General features: G+C 45.2%; 1 protein-coding gene across 4 annotated transcripts in view; it reads right to left on the minus strand.

Annotated features, from left to right (window-relative positions):
- Positions 1–20217, minus strand: part of AXIN1 (axin 1) — a 263208-nt gene that overhangs the window by 61580 nt on the left and 181411 nt on the right. For all 4 annotated transcript variants that reach the window (XM_085632196.1, XM_085632199.1, XM_085632198.1 and 1 more), the window contains 2 exons: positions 17778–17957; positions 13918–14163 (listed from right to left, as the gene is read on the minus strand). In XM_085632196.1, the coding sequence (XP_085488322.1) occupies positions 13918–14163; positions 17778–17957 (426 nt within the window). The remainder of the gene's footprint in view (positions 1–13917; positions 14164–17777; positions 17958–20217) is intronic.

The raw sequence follows: 20217 nt of genomic DNA on the forward strand, positions 1-20217 counted from the left end.
GGGGGGGGGTTTATAAAACAGCGAGTGGGCAAGGAAGAAACAGACTGCAGCAGAAGGGAAAACACAAGCACACATGTGGAGTCCTGGAACACAAAAGAAACGGACTGGGGCAGAGGGGAAAACACAGGCACTCATGTGGAGTGCTGAAACACACAAATAAAGTAGCTCTAAAAACGGAAGCAGCAGATGGACACAAGTATTTGGTCCATGCTCCAGGGGAGGGCCAAATACAATTACACAACATGATGTAAGTATGCCTACACAAACCGGAATGAAAGAAATGAGAGTGATGCTTCAGCTAACCAATGAAAAGCTGTGGACGGGCTGTAAACCCACAGTATAATAATAATAAGAAATGGGTACAAGATTTCTGAATATTCTATTATAACAACCACTGACTATATATGGGAAATGTCCCTAGGATAACACTGCCATCGGAAGGCATTCAGAGTTAAAATATAGTACACTAGGTGTTAATAATAGTACAAATTAAACTCGTTTTCCCTAAGTAATGATAACAACAAAGGGAAACTTGGGATTAAAGAAACACTGCAGCAAAGACAGCACTTAACTTTGGTGAAAGTAGTTATAAGAGTATGAAATTGATATTAACCCTGAAAATACACATAGGCCAGAAAGACTATCTGAAGTTAAGTATGGGAATGCCATTCTTCGCAGAGGAAAGTGCCATCTATTTATGCTTGTTTTGGGGTTCTGGAAGAGTAAGAAATTGGTACTTCAAAAAAAATAGCAAAATCCTCTGTATTGTTTTTTCTCAACAAAGATATTCAGTCCCTGTTTACTTAAAAAGCCACTTAGGAATAGTTTGAATATAATGTACTTAAACAATTTGTGATGTATGGGCAGACTTGCATATGACTTGGGCTAAAGCTGACCTGCTGATGGATTTAACAACTTTTATCTAATTAATTGTTACCTTAATTTGTGTGTCAATTGGGCAAAAGTAATAGATGATTCTTGGTCCGTAATCTATTGATATACCGTACATTTGTTATGCTTCATATTGCTTAAGATGTCTAATATTGGTGATGTTGAAATCTGAAGATGAACCATTAGGCAACATAACGCTCCGATTTAAAAAAGGAATAGTCTAGACACCATCAACATTTGTTTAACCTGTGTTAATCTTGTACATGTTGCTTTACGATTATATTTCAATTGAGAAAACAAATTATAATGATTCTCTTGATTTGATTAACCTGTCTTGGCATACAAATACCTGCCAGACTGGAACAATGGTGATCAAGTGCCAATCCTACCCAAATAACAGGATATTTTACCCCAAAGTCGCCAGCAGAGATGTGGAGATTCTGAGGGGTTTCCCTAGTAACACCTGTTTCATAGAAATGGTCTGGTAAAGTGGAAATTGATAGACCTGCACTACTACTTTGAAACATTAGGAAGGCAAAACCACAGCTCTTACCTTTATGCCTTTATGTTTTTTCGCAGCATACTGGGTGTGCTTAATGTGGCATTTCAGAGACAAATTGTAACGGTTTGCTAAATTCCAATGTCAGATGCATGGGAATGCTTTCGGTCTACCACATTTTTTAGGCCATTATCATTTGAATTTGGTTTCATAAAAAGATATTTAGCTGTGAAGCTAGATTTTGAAAAAAGATTTAATCACCTGAGATCCTAAAATCATGGCTCATATGGTTTTTATTCATGGGAAAAAATGAGAGACTGTTGCAATCCTTGCTTAGCAAAAGAAATGTATGGGCAGCCGTGATCCAAGTTACCATTTCCCATGATTTTGTTGACAGTGGCCCATTTGCGAAGACAGGAAGCACAGCTGATCTTGGAAACTCTGCTGAAAAGACATACATTTTGTTTTTCAGTTCTGCTGGAATTATTTGGGGATTCTTCGATCCTTCTCCCCCCAATCAGAACACTTTGAAGGACTGTCAATCACAGTCATACCAGGTCCTTGTGCTTCATGGAATGGAGGTGCAGAACCGAGGGAGCCAATGGTATGGTTGATGTATGGTATAAAGTCTGGATCCCAAAAGGGTAAGTGAATTCCCTTTGGTCAGCGCTTTGGGCAAACACACTCCACTTGAGCAGTTCTGTGAGAGGGCACATTCTCGGATTTGCAAGGTGTGGAGGGATGGCCGGCTGTCCGAGCCTCCATAACCTAGGTATGTGCATCTTTGAGAATCGGAATCTGGTCCTCAATCTTTTTGTATGCTGGGCCCAGAATGTGCTCTCGTCCATGAAGGAGATCTCACGGAAGCTAACAATTATGTTAATTCTGATGTCTAGTACAAGAGTCTCAGACGTTAGGGCACTGGACATGGTGGGCAGGACATTCACTCCGGAGAGGCTGACAGTTACTGTGCCCACATGCCACATATGTACAACACTCAGACTATTTATCATTCTACTTTTCTGGATGGCCCCAAGCTCTGTGCGGTCTGCTGCCTTAGGGTCGGTGAGAATTGGTGGCAGAATAGCCTTCCATAAGGTGTCCAATAACTCCTAATTGCCATCAGAAAATCCCTTTGGACAGTCTAATTTCTGACAAGTGCAAGATGGGTGTGAGAAGTTGGCCTGGCATATGTTGTTCCTAGTTATAGGGACACCTTGCACCAGTCCAATTCGACTCTTATTGATGATAGGTTTAAGACAACCTTTAAAGAAAGCTATCCTAGTGGTAGCTGTGGAGAGCAGCCTTCAGGCTAAGTCTTGAAGGAGTGTTAAGCTTATTGTTTTACCATAATAACCTCTTGAATAACCAAATGAAAGAGTAGCCCACACAGGTATATATATAAAATATATGTATTTATTCTAGACAGAATCCCACAGTCACTTTATGTGACTAGTGGCAAAGTTACACTTCAAACAAGCATTTATAAACATAATAAATAGCACAGAAATCAATGGGCCCCAGGGGGGGACCAAACCATATACTAAAATAGTGGTATAAGAACCACGACAGTTCTACAGGCAATGCCTAGGGCATTCAGGATCGCTTGCCCCTTCAGAATCCACCCACAGTTAAGAGGAAGGGGACCCACGGGAGACGCGTGCAGTGCAAAGAGCTGCTATCGGGATCGCAATGTTAGCCTATGGAGAATGTCGCGGTTGAATATTTAGAGTTTAAAGACACTTCTAGCAACAGTACAAAGTTAAGGCTTGAGACTTAAGGCTTTGGAGAGCCCACCACCACGGGAGTACCGAAGTACCACTGTTACCTGCCCCAGGGAAGCCGGGTGCATAGGTCGATTCTGGTGTCGGGTCGCGGTCTGATTTTCTATGGAAAAGTAGTCCAAACTGCTGCTAGCTGAAAGCGTCGTTGAAGTCGTGAAGATTGAAGATGAAGAGAAGATAAAGATGAACCTGAAAGCAGAGGGGACAGAGTCTGGGTCACAGCACAGTGACCTCACAGGAAGGAGCTCGTAGATGTCGGGTGCTTCAGGTGTAGAAGGTACAGCTGGGCTCTGCAGTCACGGGCTCCGGGAGGCTTCAAGGAAGGCCAGCTTCTGGAGGGTGACTGTCCCACGTCGGATGAGGGTTGCTGCGGTGTTAGTGTCCCGATTGGATCCACTAAGCATTGGCAACCGCAACCCACGTAAGATGTACAAAGCAGCTGCTGGTGCAGACCCACGAGGTCTGAGGGTGCTCTCCTTTGCAGGGAGCGCCGAGCAGGCCTGGAGCAACCAGGGGAACTCTTGGAAAAGTAGATTGTCCTCCGTCAGGGCCCACAAGTCGAGAGACAAGGGACCGCAGAAGGCAGCAAAATGGAGTGCGTAAAAGGGCTCCCACGGCCCACCGGAGCGGACTAGGGAGCTGAGCTTTGGCACGGATGCTGCTTGAAGGTTGGCTCAGAAATGGGCCAAAGCACAACTTCCCCACTGGTCGGGGTCGTGTGCTATGCAAGAGGTGGCCGGGGTCTCGGGGTATGCAGGGATCTCGGCACCCACGTGGTCCACGGTGCTCAGGCTTGCTGGGCACGCTCACAGGACTCTGGGATGCACTGGAGACCCACCTCAAGGTTGATGGAAGGCGTCGAAGTTCGTGAGAGCAGCGAAGTTCCAACCGGGTATCTTGCAGTCTTTTAGGTGCCTGCCAAGCAGGGGGATAACTCCTTTATCCCAAGGGAGATTTCTTCAGTCAGCTGGGCAGCAGCTCGTCGAAGGTCAGTTCTGTTAAGTTCTGGACGAATCTGAGGCTCTAGGGCAAAGTTATTCCCATATATCCCCAAGAAAAGGGGATGGTCCCAAATAGAGCCTACCAATCAGAGTAGAGGCGGGAAAGGGTGGCTACACCCACTCCCCTTTGTGTGTTTCCCGCCTGGGCGAGGGGCAGGATGCCCCTGAACCGGTTCCAGGCGGTGTATGCAGAATTGGGGCTCTGCAGCTGCCTACGTGCAACTCTGAAAGGACATTTGGTGCACCCACCCTGTTCCAATCCACATATCCTGTCTGGGGAGGTGCTGGCACCTCCCTGCCACAGGAGCCCTATTGTCCAGATGGCGAGGCTGGGGTTTTCCCCAGCAACAACCAGCCAGAGTCGTGTAGGTGGCGGACAGTAGCCATTTTGTTGTACATGTGCATTTTTAAATTGGTGTCTAAATTCTACCGCTTTTCCCATATCGCCCTCCTAGCAAGGGGGAATCATACCCTCATGCCCATGGCTGGACTGGGGGTATGATTCCTTCATGTTTGACACCAAACACGATATGGTTCTGTGTAGCCATTCCCAAGTTACAGCGATGACGCGATAACTTATAATGCGGTTAGGAGTACATGGTATGGCTACACTACAAACAACCCAGTAACGATTTTACAAAGGTTGCAGAGAGGTCCTATTCACGTAGGGGTCCCCCCTCACACATACCTCAGCACCCAGCCCTGTAGGATTACCAGGGCCTGCCATAGGGGTGACCTATGAGAGTATATGTGTTGTAAGGGTATGGGATATAGGGTACCTACATCCCTGTAAGGGGTGCTAGCACCACCTTACCCAGACTACAGTAGTGGTCTGGTGGTGTCAGTTTGGGTGGCTGTCCCAGGGTGGCACAATAAGTGCTGCAGCCCTGGTAGGCCTACTGGGGGACCCATGCCCTGGGTACCATCTACAAGGGACTGGTAGGGTATGCCCAGCATCCAATTGGGTTTGTACCTAGAGTACTTTACATCAGTTTTAGGGAGAAAGCAGATAGGCTGGGGTCCTGGATAGCAGGATCCCAGCCAGACTAGTCAAAAACCACTTAAATACCAGGCAAAAAGTTGGGGGCAACCATTAGTCAGATTCCACTCTCCTACAATGGGTCATGTTGGAGGCCAGCATTTATACCTCTTATTTTAAAGCCCGTTTAGTTAGAGGGATGATGAACTCTAAGGTTTTTGCCTTGGGAGATAGACAAGAGGACATTATAGCTCCAGACCATTGGTCCACAGAGTCTACATTTAAAAAAGTTTTATTTCAAGTTGGTAATGGTGGCAGATTCTCTGTTATTAAGCGACCTTTGAATATGCATACTCCTCGCCTACTTTCTTGACATAGAATGAATAATTTCCTTGCTATCATAACAGAGTGTTTCAATTCTAGTAAAGATACAGAGGCAAGGATTATTCTACCTGGCTGTCGCCGACAACCCGCCCTAAAATGTGGGCCTTGTACGATATAGGTATGTTTGGGTTTCAATAGCTCACAGGATATGGTGCTGTTGAGGAGTAATAATGTGGCTAATTTTCACTGAGGTTACTGAAGCTGGAATGTGTTGGTCTGGCATTGCAAAGCCCTAGTTATACATTCTGGTTTTGCTGTCAGGAGTAGATAGAAGCAGGAGCCGTCTTGAGTTCTGGATTATTTACGGATGCTAGCCACATGAAGAAAAGCGAGGGCCACAGAAGAAGAGGAAACACTTATGGAGTACCACGGCCTGTATTGGTGGATCTTTGGTGTGACCTTGATGGGCTTATAGGAAGGAATATGCTACTTACCAGTATGCATCTGTTCTTGGCATGTAGAGCTGCAGAGTTGTACACTTAGCATAGATCGCCATCTGGTGTTGGGCCCGGATGTTTGCAGTTTGTTTTTCTTCTTGGACAGTCTTTGGAAGTCACGAGTTTGGTGACTCCTCCTTCGGTCCGTACTGCGCATGGGCTTCGGCTCCATCCTCAGATTGTTTTTCGCCAACAGGGAAATGATGGAGCGTAGTAATAACAGTGAGAAACCCATGTGTGTTGTATCTAAATAAGATGTACTGGAACGGATACAGGTAGCCGGGGAGGCGGGTGGGCGTGTACAACTCTGCAGCTCTACATGCCAAGAACAGATGCATACTGGTAAGTAGCATATTCCGTTCGAGGCATATGAGCTGCAGATTGTACACTTAGCATAGATTTTATAGCAGTACCCAACCTTAGCGGCGACCACCGGTATCCGTTGCAGTGGTTTGAAAAAGTGTCTTTAGTACAGCCTGGCCCACTCTAGCTTGCTGCTTGGAATGCACATCTACACAGTAATGTTTTGTGAAGGTGTGCGGTGTAGACCATGTGGCTGCTTTGCAGATGTCATCTAAGGGTATATTCCCTAGAAAAGCCATAGAAGCCCCTAACTTTCTTGTAGAATGGGCTTTAGGCGGAACAGATAATGTTCTTTTTGCCTTTTGGTAGCAAATTTGTATGCATTTTACAATCCACTTAGCTATCCCTGATTTAGAAATGGGGTTGCCTTTATGTGGTGGAGAGAAGGAAACAAACAATTGTTTAGTCTTCCTGAAAGGTTGCGTTCTTTGTATGTAGTATAGCAAAGCCCTTTTCACATCGAGTGTGTGTAAGGCCCTTTCTGCAACAGATTGAGGTTGCGAGAAGAAGACAGGTAATTCCACCGATTGATTGAGATGGAAGGGGGAAATGACCTTGGGCAGGAACTTCGGATTTGTGCGAAGTATGACCTTGCTGTGATGTATTTGTATGAAGGGTTCCTGTATAGTGAACGCTTGTATTTCACCAACCCTTCTAAGGGAAGTGATAGCTACGAGAAAAGCTGTTTTCCAGGTGAGAAACTGTAGCTCGCATTTATGCATTGGTTCGAAGGGCGGACCCATTAGTCGTGTAAGAACTAAATTTAGATTCCATACAGGGGAAGGTGGTGCCCTGGGAGGAATTACTCGTTTAAGGCCTTCCATGAAGGCTTTAATAGCGGGCACTCTGAAGAGTGATAAATGCTGTCTGTTTTGTAGATAAGCAGCGATCGCTGCTAGGTGTAGGCGTATGGATGAATATGCCAGGTTACACCTGTGAAGATGGAGCAGATAGCATATGATGTGCTGTATGGATGCATCTAAAGGGTTGATTGTATTGTTACGGCAGTAAATTACAAATCTTTTCCACTTTGCGGCATAGCATGCTCTAGTGGTAGGACGTCTGGCTTCCATGATGATGTTCATGCAATCAGGGGGAAGGTTAAGGTATCCGAATTCTAAGATTTCAGGAGCCAGATCGCCAGGTTGAGCTGAGCTGGGTCCGGGTGCCTGATTTCTCCATGGTTCTGGGTTAGGAGGCATGGGGATAGGTGCAGTATTTGACGTGGTACCACTGACAGTTGTAGTAGCGTGGTGTACCACGGCTGCCTGGCCCACGTCGGAGCTACTAGAATGAGTGTGAGGGAGTGTTGTTGTAGCTTCCTTACCACTAATGGAATTAGTGGGAGAGGTGGAAAGGCGTATGCAAATCTGCCTGACCAGTTCATCCATATCGCATTGCCCTTGGACAATGGGTGTGGGTATCTGGCGGCGAAGCTTGGGCATTTTTTGTTTTCGTGGGTGGCGGAGAGGTCTATCTGAGGATGCCCCCACTGTTGGAAGAATGGCTGAAGAATTTGTGGATGCAGTTCCCATTCGTGTAGTTGTTGCGTTTGTCTGCTGAGCAGATCTGCCATGGTGTTTTGTACGCCTGGAACGTGCTGTGCCAGGAGAAAGATGTTTTGGGGAATTGCCCATCTCCATATGCTCTGGGCTAAGCGGGAGAGCTGGGGAGAGTGTGTCCCCCCCTGTTTTTGGATATAATACATTGCAGTCATGTTGTCTGTGCGAATGAGGACTGCTTTGCCCGAAATTTGTTTTTGGAAAGATTTTAGGGCTAGAAAGATCGCCAAGAGCTCCAGATGGTTGATGTGGAGCGATTTTTGCTGTGGCGTCCATAGACCTTGCATTGTGAGGTGTAGGAGGTGCGCTCCCCAGCCAGAGAGCGATGCGTCCGCTGTTAGAATCACCTGAGGAACCGGGTCCAGGAACGGCCGCCCTTTGGAAAGGTTTGTGGTGTTCCACCACTGCAGAGAGTGATGTGTGCGGCCGTCCACCAACACCAGATCCGTCAGCTGACCCTGGGCCTGGTTCCACTGTTGTGCTAGGCACTCTTGAAGTGGACGCATGTGGAGTCTTGCATGGGGCACTATAAAGATGCAAGACGCCATCATTCCTATGAGCTTCATGAACACTCTTGCTGGAAGAGAGTGTTGGGGAAGGAATGTTTTGCGTAAGGCTTGAATGCTTGTGATTCTGGCTGAGTTTGGATAGGCAATACCTTTGGAGGTGTCTATAGTGGCCCCGAGATATTGCTTTGTGTGAGATGGTATGAGGTGTGACTTTTGGTAGTTCACCGTGAAGCCTAGCTGGTGGAGCAGTTGGATGGTGCTGTTTGTATGCTGCACGCATTGGTGGTAGGACGCGGCTTTTATCAGCCAGTCGTCTAAGTAAGGGAAGACGTGAATGTGTTGACGTCTGAGGTGTGCTGCTACTACCGCTAGGCATTTGGTAAACACCCGTGGTGCGGTGGTGACCCCGAAGGGGAGAACCGTGAATTGGTAATGTTGCCCGCCCACCACGAACCTGAGGTATTTCCTGTGAGAGGGGTGTATTGGAATGTGAAAGTATGCGTCTTTCAGATCCAAGGTTGTGAGAAAGTCTCCCTGACAGAGGAGCGGGAGGACTTGTTGTAGGGTGACCATGTGGAAATGGTCTGAATGTATGTAGGCATTTAGAGGCCGGAGGTCCAGAATGGGCCTGAGGGTCCCGTCTTTCTTTGGTATTAAGAAATATAGGGAGTAAACCCCTAGATTTTGCTGATGGACGGGGACCTGCTCTATAGCGTGTTTTTGGAGGAGGGAGAGTACCTCCTGTTTGAGCAGTGTGGAATGTTCTTGAGACATTGGACGGTGCATTGGTGGGATATTGGGTGGGGTAGATGTTAGCTCGAGACAGTACCCTGACCGAATGATTTGGGTCACCCATTTGTCCGATGTTATGGACTCCCATGCGTGGATAAAGTTTTGTAGTCTACCCCCGACCGGAGTGGAATGGTCTGGGGGGAGCGGAGGGAAGTCATTGTGTGGGCGGGGTGGCAGAACGGGTGGTGTTAGTTTTGCCCCTGCCCTTATTGTTGTTGCCTCTGTAACCACCCCTTTGGTTGCCCTTTGAAAAGGTATTTTGAGGAGGGGACTTGTAGGAGGTAGAGGTGCTATCGGTGGAGAAGCCTCTGCCTGTGCCACGAAAGGAGGAGCGTCGAAAGGAACGTTTAGAGGCTTGTGTTTGGAGTGCCCCCATAGACTTTGCTGTGTCTGTGTCCTTTTTCATCTTTTCCAACGCTTCGTCTACCTTTGGCCCAAAGAGAGTTTGTTGGTCAAAGGGGTGATTGAGTATGGACGCCTGGACTTCAGGCTTGAACCCTGAGATCCTGAGCCAGGCATGGCGACGAAGCAGGACACTGGTATTTATGGCTCTAGAAGCAGTGTCGGCTGCATCGAGGGCACACTTAATGGAGGTGTTTGTAATTAGTTTACCCTCCTGTATTAGTTCATGAGCCCTACGCTTGTGTTTTTCGGGAAGGTGCTGCATAAGAGCCTCCAGTTCGTCGTAGTGTGCTCTGTCATAGCGCGCAAGTAGCGCTTGTGTGTTTGCAATGCGCCACATGTTTGCAGCTTGAGAGGCGGTGCGTTTGCCAGACGCGTCTAGGAGTTTGGATTCCTTGTCTGGCGGTGGGGCTTCTCCTGAGGACTGGGAGTTAGCCCGCTTTCTAGCTGTAGAGACAACTAGGGAATCTAAGGGAGCAGGGCCCTTAATGTATGCAGGGTCTGTGGGTGCCGCCTTGTACTTTTTCTCTATTCTAGGGTTTAGTACCCTGGCCCTGACAGGGTCTTTGAACACCTCTGCGGCATGCTTGGTGACACCCTTAAGCGTGGGTAAAATAGAAGTGGATTTGTCCTGTATGTCAAATGTATCCAGTAAGAAGTCGTCTTCCACTGGTTCAGTGTGCATGTCCACCCCATGGTAGTGTGCTGCTCTCTGCAGTAAATGATGAAACCCTAAGGAGTCCTCTGGGGGAGACGGCCTGGATGGGTATAGGTCGTCCTGAGGTATATCGGGTATATCAGGGTTATTGTAATCCTCCCATGGGTCTGGGGTCCCCGGTGGAGTGGGATCCATTGGGGCGTCCGCCGGGTAATTTTCCGGGTCCCCGTCGTCCGGATCTGGGGACGGGGCCGGAGAGTAATGAGGTAAGGGTGGAGGAGACCTGGGAGGGGGAGGGGGTGGAGGAGGTAGGGGAGGCGGTAGTGGGGAGGGCACTCTGATGGGAGAAGTAGCAGAGTCCTTCCGTTTGGGCGGTGGAGGAGGAGCCGGAGTATCAAGGCGTCTTTTCTTGATAATTAAAGTCAATAGCCCAGTCTTTGGATCTTTGGACAGAGTCTTTTGTAAAGGGTCTGGTGTAAACAGAGCCAATGGTGCTGAATCGTCCGTCGGCACCGGTGATTTCGGAACCGAGGGTTTCGATGGTTTCTGTACGCCATGCTTTTTTGGGGCCTCCGGTTTTTTTGGGGCCTCCGGTTTTTTCGGCGTCGAGGGAGTTTTCGGCGTCGAGGGAGTTTTCGGCGCCGGAGCGTCGGTGCCGACTGATTTGTGTTTGTGTTTGGTCGGCGCCGAGAGTCCAGGCTTCGGCACCGGTGGCTTCGGAGTCGAGCTGGATATTACTTTCTTCGGTGCCGGATGCTGTTTTTCGGCACCGGGCGTCGGCTGGCTCGATCCCGAGCTGCCGTGAGACTTTGGAGGCTTCGACACCGGGCCCGAAGGTGGGGTGATGGAAGCTTTGGTCTTGGTTTTGCCCAGGCCAGCAGGCGAGGGTGTAACCTGAGTCTCTTTGGTTTTGGGCGCGGGGGTGGGAGGGGGCATAGTACTCACGCCCCGCTGCGCCGGTGTGATGTCCTCCACGTCGGAGTCGTCGGCCTCTGAAGCGCTGACGACGTCTTCCTCCTGCTCGGTGTGTATTTGCCCCGAAGCTTCGGCGCCGTCTCCGAAGATGTCCGGTGGAGCTGCAGACGATGAGTGCGCCATGGTGCGTCGAGCTTTTCGATCCCGGATGGTCTTCTTCGATCGAAAAGACTTACAGGCGGGGCAGTCTCTGGCCTCGTGTTCTGGAGAGAGGCAAAGATTACACACCTGATGGAGGTCGGTGTGGGGAAATTTAGACCCACATTTTGGGCACTTTTTGAACGGAGTCCTTTCCATCGGCCGGGACCGGAGTCGAGGAGGGCCCGAAGGCCGGTGCCGATGTACGGGATGGAGAAAGTGCCGCTTCGAGAGATGAAGATGATGATGAAGAAACTCGAAGAAACGAGGATTTTCCGTCGAGGCTGGAACCGTAGAAGTTCGAAGCCGGAGCACGAAGTATCACATCCGAGCCCGATGGCGGAAAAAAACAATCTGAGGATGGAGCCGAAGCCCATGCGCAGTACGGACCGAAGGAGGAGTCACCAAACTCGTGACTTCCAAAGACTGTCCAAGAAGAAAAATAAACTGCAAACATCCGGGCCCAACACCAGATGGCGATCTATGCTAAGTGTACAATCTGCAGCTCATATGCCTCGAACATGTAGTTTTTTTTCTTGCTGTTGCCACAGTTTGTTTGATAAGCTTGTCTAATGCTGCAAGGGTTTGGAATAAAATAAGAATATGCATAATCCTCACCTCCATATCCTTAATATAATTGTGAACACAAGGAGATGATGGACGGAGCACTGAAACTTTTCAGACACTCACCCCCCCAGTCACAGATCTGGGTTGAATCCATCATCATTCTTTAGCTCACTTCGCCACCTCAGTTCCGACCCAGCTATATGCAAATCAGTCTTGACCCTGTGCCTCATAGGAACAGCCCGAACTGCCAAGCCAGGTCTACCCTGAACCGGAAACAAGCATCCTGGGACCGGTTTCTGGGTAACACCCTTCATCAGCCAGGCTAGCTTAAATTCAGTGGCAAAGTGAGCAAGAGACAAGACTGATTTGCATATGGCCAGGTCTAAACTGGTGTGGCATGGTAAGCAAAAGAATGATGGATTTAACCCAGATCTATTGACTGGGGGTGAATGTTTTGATTTGTTCGGCATTCCATCCATCAATTGTGTGTCTTTTGCTTTCTCACCCTAAGTGTGCCGGGTATGCCCAGACGTGGGTCCCGGGCTCACTGTGCCACTGGATTCAAGCTATCCTGGCTGATGAGGGGTGAAACCCCGAAACCGGTCCTAGGATGCTTGTTTCCGGTGCAGGGAGGACCTGGCATGGCAGTTCGGGCTGGACTGTTCCCAAGAGGCACAGGATCAAGTCTGATTTGCATATGGCCAGGTCTAAACTGGGGTAGCATGGTTAGCAAAAGAATGATGGATTTAAACCCAGATCAATTGACTGGGGGTGAATGTTTTGATTTGTTTCCTGGAAGCCATTTGTCATGGCACAACAAGATCTGAAAATATTTTTGACATTTCTTATGTGCACACTGAGCTAATGCACAGTTCATCAACGCAATTACGGACACTAAAAACAGTTACCCTGATTGCCATTACCTCTGTGCATCACATGAGTAACCTGCAGGCGCAACCCTTCTACACCACATTGCTTCCTGACAATTTACTAATGAGGACATGAGCAGCCTTCTTACCCAAAGTTGCGACGCTTCTTCACATTAGCCAATCTCTTACTCTGTTAATGTTTTTGGTGCCACAATTTATAATCGACTTGTACTCAGAATTACATTTCTTAAAAAAAGGCAAAGGATTGAAGCTGAGGAGAGCAACTATTGGCTAGTAACACTACTGGTGTGGACTATGACATTAATTTATAGTGATCAAAAGTCAACTCAGTTGTAGGCTGTTACGCATTGGGCACCTGCCTAGTGTGCCTTTTAAATCTTTATAGGAAAACTGTTTAACTTGTGAATCTCAGTCATCCATCTGAGCCTTGGGCCTATGGCCTCCGATTGAAAATGGCAAAGTTCTATGTGCTCTTAGGAGCACAAGCGTAAAAAGAGAGTGATGAAGTGAGGGGAGCACAGATCTTGGTATCAGGACAAGAAGTTGTCATGGGGTGAATGTAACATGGTATGGGCGGTAGAGACCTGGGCTCTAGGATGCACAAAAGGACATGGGAGCGATGTGAGGGGCAGATACACTACTTATTTAAATTACCTTGTTTTCTAAACAGTAACAATTACAGAGAGTAGTTTAATGTAGCATGTTTCATTGCAGCTAGCTCGTATCAAATATAAATATACTGATTTACACGTTGCTTTCTTCCAGAAGATTGTACCTTTGTTCCGGCAGACATTTTAAATCATTTCTAATGATTTTAAGTTCCTCTACTTTTGACCTGGAAAAATCTGGTGGCCATTAAGGAAAACTGTCTACAGAAATCTCTACAAATTATTAAATACAACAGTCCTGCTACACACCCTACATCTATTTTGTTGCCTGTATCTATTTTATGGTAACTGGATAAAGGAGACTCTCTAAGATTGATTAAAAAAATAGCGTTTAAATAACAGCATGTATCTGTCCTCATCCATAGCAATAACCCCATCGCTAATCTCGGCACCTCAGAGACATGAAAGGAACAGATACCTTTGTTTGTTGGCTAGTTTGGCAGCCTTCTTCTCCTCTTCCTCCAGGCGTCGCCGTGCTTCCTCCAATTGTGTGAGTGGATTGGGGGCAGGATTGGGTGGCATTGTTGGGTCCTGGACAAATGGATGAGAAGGCTGAACCACATTGCGTAGCTGGGCAGTGACCCAAGGGTGTACAGTACCAGGGCGCTCGATGGAGATTGGTCTAGACAGGTCATGAGACAGAGGCTTCTTGGCACCTGAAGATCTTCAAGAACAACACAAAGAATTACCCCAAACTTTACAAACAGAAAGACAACATAGTATGTAACTGTAACAGCAGTATAGAGATTTGATGCTAATCTAGATTCACATTATCTGGGTTTAAAATAAAATCTTGATCACTGAAACGTTCTGGGTATCTTCGGAGTGTTTACCATAGGAGTGGCAAGAAGCAGTGTTTCATTTGAGCCGTTGGTTATAGATAGGGCTCGCCGGCACTCCATTTTAGGGATCAACACTTATTGTTCCCTATTCAGACTTGTCTCCAGAGCAAGAGAGAGAAGAAACACAAAAAGGGGAAAAGAAGAGAAAGATGGAAAAACAGAGACAAATGGAGAAAGCATGAATGAAAAAAGAACCTGCAATAGTGAAATAAATAGGTAGGGACTGTCGGGTGGGGGATGAAAGAAGTATGAAGTGGAACACATTTTTGAAGCCTTGGTATTTGGCACCACTGACATTCATAGCATCGACTAAGGGGTTCTGACCAAAACTCTGTGTCCCGACACTTAATGTTGCATAAATTAAGCATTGGTCAAAATGGCTCATTATGATATCGACCTAAATCCCACAATGCCCTATACTTAAGTAGCCATTATCAGATTGAATTCTTTCTGGGCAATTTATAAGGTGTGTGGTACTGACTACATTCTTAATAGAAATCAGGCAAGGTGAAAGGATTGACTATTCATCTAAAAACATGCAAGTTTCAAAACTACAGTTGCAGGTAAAGAATGTTCTTGTCTTGCAGTGCATTTCTATTAACAAGATTCACACTGCAAATCAGGAACTCACCTTTAAGAAGAAGGCTTGAGTTTAAATAGATTATTTTGCATTTGCTGTCATACTGCTGCTACTTGCCTAGACTGAATCTGCATGAGTAATTATGTAGTCTTAAGGTATGAGTGATTCAATAATGGATTTTGAGGGTGTGGTTAGACATGTATAACCTAGCGATTTCTTAACAAAATAAAGCCACTGTTATTTTAGAGGTTTATACTCAGTAGTATATAACAACTTATAATTTTTAAGTGAAAGTGATAACATTTGGAGCTGAGGGCATGCAATAATTGACATAACAAACAAGAAATTAAATCAGATTAAGTATTTGTTATATGTGTGCATAGTTGTATGTAATACATTATCGAGTTGTTTTTTTCCCTTTTACTGTGCAAGTTATTTCTCTTGTGCCTTGCAAGAATTGGTGTATCTCTTGGTGTGTAAATGTTCTGTAGACTTTTTTCATTTTTGTTGAATTGTGGCTTGAGTTTTGAGACCATATTTGGGAATATTGATTTTTGTTTATTTTGTTTGCTAGTGTGATTAATATTATTAAAACATATACATGATCCTCTTGAAGCAATAGAAAATTTGGAAACAGATGTTGACCCAGAAGTGATTAAACACTCGTTCAATAAAGAAGAACTGATCAAGATTAAGTGCCACCTCGCATAGGTTTGACATTTGTGTAATACTCTCCTTTAAAATACATGCTGCAGAATACCTGGTTTGCCAAGATCCACCATCCAGAAATGTTCAGCACCATCGCTGACCATAGTCCTGACCTTTACTGCATCACTGAATCATGTTTAACAATCACCTTGTTTGCCTTTAACTGTTTTAACCTATGAAAGATACTCACTTTATTGACACCAACTGGTAACATCACAATGTTGTCTTTTACCTATGTTGTTGCAATCCTTGCGTTCTTTGCGTAGACCCCGCTACGGAGTAACTATACAAAAACAAAGGGGTTGTAGTAATATATAATGTACATACTAGTAGGCTTTTTCGCCACTCACAAGACTCCTAGAAAAAACTAGGTTGGTTTTGACACTCACTGTAGCTATTTCATGGTCAGAAGGAGTTTCTGGCCATGAAATAGCTACAGTGAGTGTCAAAACCAACCTAGTTTTTTCTAGGAGTCTTGTGAGTGGCAAAAAAGCCTACTAGTATGTACATTATATATTACTACAACCCCTTTGTTTTAGTATAGGTTGGATTTTGTGTTCTCAATTAGGGACCACACTACCAGGTAGGGATTACCAAGGACGGTCCACTGAGATACATAAGGAATACTCTTCCCTTCTTTTTTTCATTACATTGAAACCCATATTGGAGCAGAGTAGAAGTCATTATATATAGTTTTTCTGGTCCTGAAGAAACACCATGGATCCCTGCTGGACCAATAGATGTGAAACATGTCGACATTTTAAGTAAACTTTACATATGGAAACTGTCACGGTCTATTATACATCACTGACAGCTTCTTCACATTTCACTTTTTTTTTTAATCCTCCTGAGAAGTTCACATATTAAAACCATATTTTGACACACATTAAGTAGTTTTAATCATTATCTTTACCACACACACACACACTACCCTTGATGTACAGACCCTCATTCACCCTTACGGCAAAAAGAGAAGATCTCTGCCAAAGAGCCCTGGTGCGCAGCCCGTGGGGCATTGTAGTGCCCCCCATGAGGAGATACAGCCCAATGATTAAGCATGACACCCATCTGGGTGTGTGAGGGATCTATCCTCCATTTACGAAGACCCTCCTCTTTACTGCCCAATCTACATCTATACGTCACAGTAGACATCTTCTGACCTTTCTATAGGAACTGATACCCCTTCTTTGTATGCAAGTATTGCTTTGATAGAAGCATGGGTTCTGGACCTTCATTTCGCTCATAGTCCCTCCTTCTTTTTGATTGCTTGACATGTAATAATGTCAGTTCAGTTTCTTAAAATAGATTGGAAAGCTGTTTTGTATACAGGAGTGTACCTCCCCCCATCAAAAAAAGTGCCCATTTACGATTTATTTTAGAAGCGAGTGCTAGGTCTGATGGGAGATCGCATGTGGATGCATTTAAATTAAATTAGTTTATTGGCATGTTTGGTTTGTGCGCTACTGTAACAGATGCATACGTGGAAGATGAAAAGTATGGTCTGTTTTGAAGACACAATGGAAATACAAATAAGTTAGTATATAATATCAGAAGAAAGATGGATAATAAGTGCAAGTCTGAGTCACAAATAGATAATTTCATAAGCTTGTGGTTAAAAAAGATAGTATAAACAGTGTTCAAATGCTAGTAAAGGGTGGGGTTACTCTTAAGACGTGGTGCTATTGGTGAAATTAAAGGTGCAGCAGACTCCCAAGGCTGTAGATCAGATTTGTGAAAGGATAGCTATAATTAAAGAAGAGAAGTACAAGTTCGGAGATAGATTTGAAAAACAGGAATCACACTTCAAATGTAAACTGCTAGCAGCCGACTGAGAGTGAAAACTACAGCATAGTAGATTGTTAAATTAAATGGAAAAAATCATTGAAAGGGAGGGAGAGTGGTGATTTTAAGCTAATATTCTTGTAAACTCTAACTTCATATACCGTTCAAAAAGTGGGATTATGGAGTTAATGCTGATAAGTGTATAAGTGTGTGTGAAAAACTACTCAACTCTGGTGAAATAGCCACATGTGCTCATTCCAGGTAATGAGATACTACAAGACTGATGTTCTTTGATACCAACCATCAAAGAAGCCCTTGTCTTCACTAATCTTAATCACTGATGCATCAGTCAACCCACGTCCTTACCCGTGGCTGGTCTTCCTGTGCCTGCTTATCTCCTTTTCACCCTCCACAATCCACTGGAGGATTTTCTGGTTCTTCTCCACATCCTCGGTAGGCGGAGCTGTTGTCTCGTAGTTGCCACCTTCATTTTTTCCAGCGTCTATTTTCTTTGAATTTCGCTTGAAAGGCATTCCTGATTTGCCACTACAAAAATATTAACAGGATATATTTAAATTCAAAGACATCGATGTGTTGTGGACGGGGGTATGTGCTGCTTACCGAATCTTCCTAGCACTCTATCAGAAGCTTATAAACACTTTTAAATCAACATTAAACGCTTCCTGTACCCCTGTTTTAAAAGTTATGAACCCCAAGTCTTCATACCATGGGCACCCAGGCCCTGGTTGCTTTTGCACTTACGAGGACTGCAAAATAACATTACTTTGCGTTCGATTTCAAAATGACGAAAATCAAGCAACCCACTGGCAGAGAATGAATATTTTGTAATCAATAATTCAGATGGTTGGCAAGAAACGCCCACACAAGCATTCTATTTTCAATAATCAACACAACACACTGCTGACTGTGCATATGTAATTTACATGTTAATTTGTTGAAGGTTTTTGTAAAATGCTACGCATTCAGTCCTTCAGCTAATTCAAAGTGCATCTGGCTCTGGGTTCCATTTTGTCGTTTAGCACATCTAAAACTTTCAGCTCATGGCAAGCAAGCTGAAGGGGAGGCTAATTTTGAAAATTTTAAATCTTATGCCGCAAAAATAAATAAAACATGTCACCTAAATGTGGCAGCGATATGCGTGCAATAAAAATAATTAGTTTTTAAAAATTAACACACATAATTTTAATACAACAGGATGGACAGTTTCCTAGTATGTGTATTTACAACTGCTCGTTTTGTGAAAATACGCATTGAGAACCATGTGGGTGCCGTGCAGATGTGTTTGAGACATTCACTCCCAGGCCAGCGTTGCCCCTTTATTCTGCGTGGAGTGCCACCTGGGTCTTTCCTATAGTGCCACTACAACTGTAGTGTGGCACCTTTGTATTGTCTAGACTATCCAACTTGCTATAGTTCCCTTTGCCACTCGTAACCCTTTGGTCGCTGCTGCAAAAGAGACAAAAAAACGAATGTTCTTCCTGATTACTTTTGTTAGGTCGTAGGTACCAGACAGCACAGTTGTCTGTCTGGTTTGAACAAGACATCTTGGGAACATTCAGAAAGCTGACTTAGGAATGCATTCCGCCCTTTGTTTACCATTGGCTTTGTAGTTTAGAACTCACATTTTTTGGCTTTCTATTTGCTGACTTTATTTTATTTAGGCTGTCCAGCTTGAGTTAGTCCCTCCCGTTGCCCAAACTAGTTTTCTGTATTCCTCCACAATCTCTCCTTCTGTAAATAGGCCTTTAAATCTTGTTCTAATCTTGACACATTTGCTGTGCATTCAAAGACAGGTCAAATGGCATGCTGTGCTTGGTGTTTACTTTTCTTTCTCTGACTTCAAAGTGAGATAATTTATGTGACACTACTGGTAGGTATCCATGTGAGAGGAGAGGGTGTAGGATGTTTTTTTTCTCTAGCACACAACAAAAAAAAACATCAACTTCACTCATGTTTCAGAATTTATCAGAATTAGTACAAATGAAGCAATTTTTTTTGTAATTCTGAAGCGTGGTGGAAACAAATATTTGAATACGATCCAAACACATCACTACACTAGGTGAGAACATTTGCACACATTATCGTTTGTGAGCAGTAAAACCTATTTCAGTGCAAATGTAATGGTAATTGTAGGAATGTGCCCCTTTTTGCATGGTTACCCCCTATTTTTTGCCTGATTCTGATGCTCTTTAACTGGATGTGCACACTGTTCCTGCTAACCAAGTTCCCAATGCCTGTATTTCTTTCCCTAAACTATACCTTTGTTCCCACAACTGGCACACCTCTGGGCCACATACAAGTCCCTCGTAAAAGGTATCCTTGGTACCCCAAGGGCATGTGAACAGAGAGGGTCTCTAAGGGCGGCGGCATGTATTATGCCACCCTAAGAAACCCCTTGACAGCACTGCGAGAGGCATAAGTAAGTCACCTCTACAGCAAGCCTTACAGTCCCAAGGCAGAGTGCACTATACATCTTGTGAGGGCATAACTGCATGGGCAGATATGCCCCCAATAGTGTCCAAGTCCATTTTTAGACATTATAAGTGCTTAGTGAAGCCATACTGAGTACATGGGCTGCGAGTTTGTCAATGTGAGTTCCACAACTCCATGATGTCCATTAATAAATGCACTCCAAGAGCAACTCAGAGGTGCCCCCTGAAACCTACCAAACCACTAGTGTGCGCTAGACTGGTCTGCATTAGCCTGACACTTTTAGACATGTTTCTGACCCCCCCTGAGGTGGGAGCCTGTTGCTCTCGTGGGTTAGAAACAATGCCTGTTCTAG

The sequence above is a fragment of the Triturus cristatus genome, chromosome 10 (genome assembly GCF_964204655.1).
Source record: "Triturus cristatus chromosome 10, aTriCri1.1, whole genome shotgun sequence".
Lineage (NCBI taxonomy): Eukaryota > Metazoa > Chordata > Amphibia > Caudata > Salamandridae > Triturus > Triturus cristatus.